General features: G+C 45.3%; 1 protein-coding gene across 3 annotated transcripts in view; it reads right to left on the bottom strand.

The window, feature by feature from the left end:
• The window catches only part of KCNK10 (potassium two pore domain channel subfamily K member 10), an 87,612-nt gene extending 84,957 nt beyond the window's left edge, over positions 1-2,655 (bottom strand). The window contains exon 1 of one of the 3 annotated variants that reach the window (XM_083167743.1): positions 2,176-2,655. In XM_083167743.1, coding sequence (XP_083023869.1) covers positions 2,176-2,302 — 127 coding nt within the window. In that variant the 5' untranslated portion in view covers positions 2,303-2,655. Of the gene's footprint in view, positions 1-1,824; positions 2,063-2,175 lie in introns of those variants that run through there. The other 2 variants (XM_083167742.1, XM_083167744.1) reach the window with 2 other exon arrangements.
• Between the last annotated feature and the right edge of the window lie 3,673 nt (positions 2,656-6,328).

The raw sequence follows: 6,328 nt of genomic DNA, 5'->3' as shown, positions 1-6,328 counted from the left end.
CTTGCATCCCTGACCCACTTTGTGTTGTGGGTGAACCCCTTTTTGGGCCCCCGGGACCCCGGCGGTGTAGGGATTGCGGGTGTTAGTGTCTGTGAAGCTAATCTGAACCCAATAAATATCCTCTACCCCCTCTATGTTTTGCAACTTTGCTTCCCTGACCCACTTTGTGCAGTGGCCAGACCCCTTTTTGGGCCCCTGGAACCCCATGGGGGTGTTAGGGGTGTCTTACCCCCATAGTATTTTTTTCCAGATTGTAAATCATATGTGTACCAAGATTGGTGTAAATTGCTCCAGACATTCCAGAGTTATGCTGTATCCACAAACATACTTACATACATACATACATACATACATACATACATACATACATATATGCTGTATACACTGATATTGATTGATTATATATATATTGAGATTGATATTACTATGTAACTGTATAACACACACTGATACTATGTAACTATATAATATACATTGATATTACTATGTAACTATATAATACACACACTGATGCTATGTAACTATATAATATACACTGATATTACTATGTAACTGTATAATATACATTGATATTACTATGTAACTATATAATATACACATTGATATTACTATGTAACTATATAATACACACACTGATACTATGTAACTATATAATACACACACTGATACTATGTAACTATATAATATACTTATACACTGATACTATGTAACTGTATAATATACACTGATATCACAATGTAACTATATAATATACACATTGATATTACTATGTAACTATATAATACACACACTGATACTATGTAACTGTATAATATACACTGATATCACAATGTAACTATATAATATACACATTGATATTACTATGTAACTATATAATACACACACTGATATCACAATATAACTATATAATACACACACTGATACTATGTAACTACATAATATATGTATACACTGCTATTACTATGTAACTGTATAATATACACTGATATTACTATGTAACTGTATAATATACATTGATATTACTATGTAACTATATAATACACACACTGATATCACAATATAACTATATAATACACACACTGATACTATGTAACTATATAATATATGTATACACTGATATTACTATGTAACTGTATAATATACACTGATATTACTATGTAACTGTATAATATACACATTGATATTACAATATAACTATATAATACACACACTGATACTATGTAACTATATAATACACACACTGATACTATGTAACTATATAATATATGTATACACTTATATTACTATGTAACTGTATGATATATACACTGATATTACAATGTAACTATATACACTGCTATATATACTGAGTTTCCCCCACAGGGATGTTAGTAAATAAAGGATAACAATACTTACAAATAAATATCACAAAATCTGCCATAGGGTAATGTAACATTTGGCCTTGTGCATTACATTACATTAGGTAAGACAGGGAACACAATGTGCTGAAGAGCTTACAATCAACTGTAGGTGGTTTAAGATAAGGGGCACATGCAGAATAACAGGCGATGGGTGGTGTGCCAGGCTGAGGGTGGCACACTATTACACATTACTTATAGGAGGGAAGTTTCAGGCTCTGGGGAAGGATAACCGCAGGAAATGTCCTTGATACAGAGTGATAAGGAAATTGGGGGAACCCTGGGGATCCCTATGGGCTGCAGCAGCAGGCACACATAGGGCATTACCCAGTGGTGGCATTAGACAGGCACACCTGAGCCTAGCCACCCACACAACAAGACCACCATGTGGGTGGGCATTGGATGGGCACAGAGAGGTAGAACCCACCTTGCGGGTCCCAGTACACCTGCTTCCGCGGGTTCTCTATGGGGAATTTCATGTCTCCTGGATGGGTGTAGCCTCTATAGGGAGCAGACAGAGGGCAGGTGAGGCAATCCTGGATGGTGGTGCCCGGGTGGTACCAGTGGTGCCCTCTGGCTTGGAGAAGACTGCAGCATCCCTATGGTTAGAGGTGGCAGTGCCAGCTGCTCTCGGACACACAATGCATTATGGTAATGAGAGGAGCAGCATCTGATATAACGTCATGCCTGGTGCCTGCAGTGGGGGAGAGCAGGTCTCCTCCCAGCCTGGGGACCAGAGAGGATGAGGGTGAGGGTGACACACACACAGGGTACTTACTGGCTGCCAGAGGATGCTCGTAGCTGCTGCTCCCGGCTACTAATGCGCCTGGATGACTCTCAGCACATGGCAGAAACATGGGAAGTCCCTGCTGCAGCGCATCTCCCCCTGCTGCATGCATATTCATGTGCCACACAATGGCAGCAGCAGCAGGGACCCCAGCCTGCACCCCGGCCTCCCCTGCCAGCTGTGCCCGCACATGGCCCCCGCCTGCTCTGCATCCTGCTCAGGTGTGCGCAGGTGCAGGTATCCGCCAGGTGCAGGTGTGAGCTCAGTGCGCGTCCAGGTGTAGGTATCCGGCCAGGTGCAGGTGAGCGCCCAGTGCAGGTATCCGGCCAGGTGCAGGTATCAGGAGGTATCAGCCCGCTGCCTTTCCCGTTACCACGACAGGATAAGCCCCTCCTCAGACGCAGAAAGCTGTATTACGCAGTATGTACAAAGGAGACCGAGGACTCGGAGCTCTCCAGCTATCCACCACCCCCTGACTGTGACATCTTCTGTCTGACAGCTCCGGGTCACTGTACCCTGCATATACAGCCTTTGCCACATTCATAAGCAGAACACTGCACACATGATGATGTACACACATGTACACATACACACATGAACATACATATAAATACACACAAACATCCACATATTAAACTTATATACATAAATACACACAATCATATATATATATATATATATATATATATATATATATATACACACACATACATACATACTTAAACACATACATACATACATACATACATACATACATACATACATACATACACTTATGCTGGGTACACACCAGGACGACTAGGGCCCGATCCCCACAATCTAGATCCAATTCCGACCAATTGGATGTAGATTGTGTGCTGATTGGGCCCTTTTCTGACCTGGTATGGACCGATACCGATCCGATGCGCGGTCCTGCGGGTCGGTCGGTTGTTATTGAGATCCTACCTGCTGCAGGTAGGATCTCAATGACGACCATACAGCCGGGTGCGGGTCGCCATCGGATCGGACCCGCTCACGGTGCACATCGTGAGCGGGTCGTGCCCCCCCGCGTCACCGTGAGCGGGTCGGACGAGACACTGACGACCCGCTCACGATGTGCATCGTGAGCGGGTCGTCCTGGTGTGTACCCTACATTACACAAATACATGCATACACACAATGGCCCATATTCTGGTTGACTCGCTCTGGGGCGCAAATTCATATCCTTGCGAGTTACTCTTAACCCGCCTTGCGAATGGTTAGCCACCGTCACCCATTCGCATACAGGATGCGTTCGCCAAGCTTACGATCAGATGTTTTACATGAACATCCATTCGCATGCCAGTGGGACTGAAAATGCGTTTGGAGGACTTGGTGCGTACAGTATTAGATTTGGACTCTTTGCCGGGGTGGCCCACAATGAGATGATTGATTCCGGACTATCATCTTTTGTTTCCATGCGCTGATGAGAACAGATTTATTTTGTGTTCTCCATCTCACTCGGTAATTAGCCATTTCTTTTCTGTATGGGATTTGATGTGCATTTGTTTTTATGTGAATAAAGGTGGTATTGCACCATATGCCCCTTTTCTCTCCTTTTTATTGCCGTGGGAGTGTATCGGGAACCATTTGAATACTGGGGAGATCTAAGGTTTCTTGGCCTGTTTCCCATGAAATAGTCGTGTTTGGAGAAGAGGACACGTTGTCTTAACAGTAGGAACGTATGGTTATTAACTATTTGCTTAGACTCACAAATCATTCGGAGAAGAGGATCGCCCCTGCTGATCTAGGGACGTACTCCTATCCGTCTAAGGGCGCCAGTGGAGGGAACATCTCTTTTTCTTGTCACTCTTTTGATGGTCGCCGTTTGATGGTGAAGGCGCACGGATATGTAAGAGTGGTCCAGACCACCCTTACATATGCGTGTAGAATTGCAGGGAATTGGGCGGGCAGCCGACATCCGTTTATGTCAGCTGTCCGCCCACCGCACGTGTGTCACGTACACATTAGCATGTGTACGCCCAGGGTTTTCATGGAAACATGGACTTTTCGCAAAGTTTGCACATACGCATATGCAAAACATCGGTCCCTGTGCAAATTTGCACTCGAGCGAGCCAACCAGAATAAGAGCCAATATACAGACATACACTCACACAAATACATGCATACACACAAAGGGGCAGACTAGATGGGACAAATGGTTCTTATCTGCCTTCAAATTCTATGTTTCTATGTTTCATACATACACACACAGCCCCATACTGAACATGCACACGTTCTTTCTCACTCTGCGGCCCATTTATGAAGGACTATATGTATAATGCCATCTGGGCCTGATATTAGCACCCAGAATCACATTGCAGGATTCCAAATGTACAGCAGGATGTAACAGTCTGCACCATCAGGAGCCCAAACGCAGCACATTCCTGTAATGACATAGGGAAACAGAGCCTGCTCTTCTCACAGCGCAATCGCTCTCTCTTCTGAAATAGCACTAGTGCACTATTGGTCCGGTGTCTGTCCCCTACATTATCTGAAAATAAATCTCAGCTAACTATGAGTCTGTGCTGCTGTGGTGCAATGTGCATTTATCCATAGGAGCCCTAGGGCACAGGAAACAGTGACTTGGGGCCCCTAGGCTTCAGCCTAGTCAGCGTAATGTGTATATATGGACCTAGATAAGGCTGAGAGACATGAGGAGATGAGCGGATTGCTGGAGATGGAGAGACACGGGGGAAGGGGCTGAGAGACACACGGTGGGATATGCCTGAGAGACATGAGGAGATGGCTGGAGATGGAGAGACACAGTGAGTAGGGGCTGAAAGACATGAGGAGATAAGCAGATGGCTGGAGATGGAGAGACACAGTAGGATGAGGATGAGAGACACACAAGGCCAGATGCACTAAGCTTCAAAAGTTATAACATGGAGAGTGATAAACAACCAGTCAATCAGCTCCTACCTGACATGTTTCAAACACAGTCTGTGACATGGCAGGTAGGAGCTGATTGGCTGGCTGTTTATCATTCTCCATTTTATCACTTTTGAAGCTTAGTGTACCTGGCCCAGAGTGTGCGGCTGAAAGACATGGGGAAATTAGTGGATGGCTGAAAATGGAGAGGTACAGGGGGTTGAGACTCCTAGAGTACAGGGGGTATGAAGTTGAGAGACATAAGGAGATGAGTAGATGGTTTGAGATGGTGAGACACAGGGTGGATGAGGCTTAGAGTCATGAGGATATAAGCCAATGGCTGGAGATGGAGAGACATACAGTAAGGGAAAGTGGCTGACAGACATGAGGAGATGAGCGGATGGCTGGAAATGGAGAGACACAGTAGGATGAGGATGAGAGACACAGAGTGTGCGGCTGAAAGACATGCCGAAATTAATGAATGGCTTTAAATTGAGAGGTACAGGGGGTTGAGGCTAAGAGTACAGGGGGTATGAAACTGAGAGACATAAGGAAATGAGTGGATGGTTTGAGATGATGAGACACAGGGTGGATGAGGCTGAGAGACATGAGGAGATGAGCGGATTGCTGGAGATGAAGAGACACGGGGGGGAGGAGCTGAGAGACATGAGGAGATGAGCGGATGGCTGGAGATGGAGAGACACAGGGGAAGGAGCTGAGAGACATGAGGAGATGAGTAGATGGTTTGAGATGGTGAGACACAGGGTGGATGAGACTTAGAGTCATGAGGATTTAAGCCAATGGCTGGAGATGGAGAGACACAGTAAGGGAAAGGGGCTGACAGACACAGTAAGGGAAATGGGCTGACAGACATGAGGAGATGAGCGGATGGCTGGAAATGGAGAGACACAGTAGGATGAGGATGAGAGGCACAGAGTGTGCGGCTGAAAGACATGGGGAAATTAGTGAATGGTTTTAAATTGAGAGGTACAGGGGGTTGAGACTAAGAGTACAGGGGGTATGAAACTGAGAGACATAAGGAAATGAGTGGATGCTTTGAGATGATGAGACACATGGTGGATGAGTCTGAGAGACATGAGGAGATGAGCGGATTGCTGGCGATGGAGAGACATGGGGGGAAGTAGCTCGGAGACCTGAGGAGATGAGCGGATGGCTGGAGATGGAGAGACACAGGGGAAGGAGCTGAGATACATGAGGAGATGATTGGATGGCTGTAGATGAAGAGACATGGGGG

This window comes from Crinia signifera, chromosome 12 (assembly GCF_055691185.1).
Source record: "Crinia signifera chromosome 12, ASM5569118v1, whole genome shotgun sequence".
NCBI classification, from domain to species: domain Eukaryota; kingdom Metazoa; phylum Chordata; class Amphibia; order Anura; family Myobatrachidae; genus Crinia; species Crinia signifera.
The sequence above is the reverse complement of the archived record's forward strand: the minus strand, read 5'-3'. Positions and strand labels throughout refer to the sequence as shown.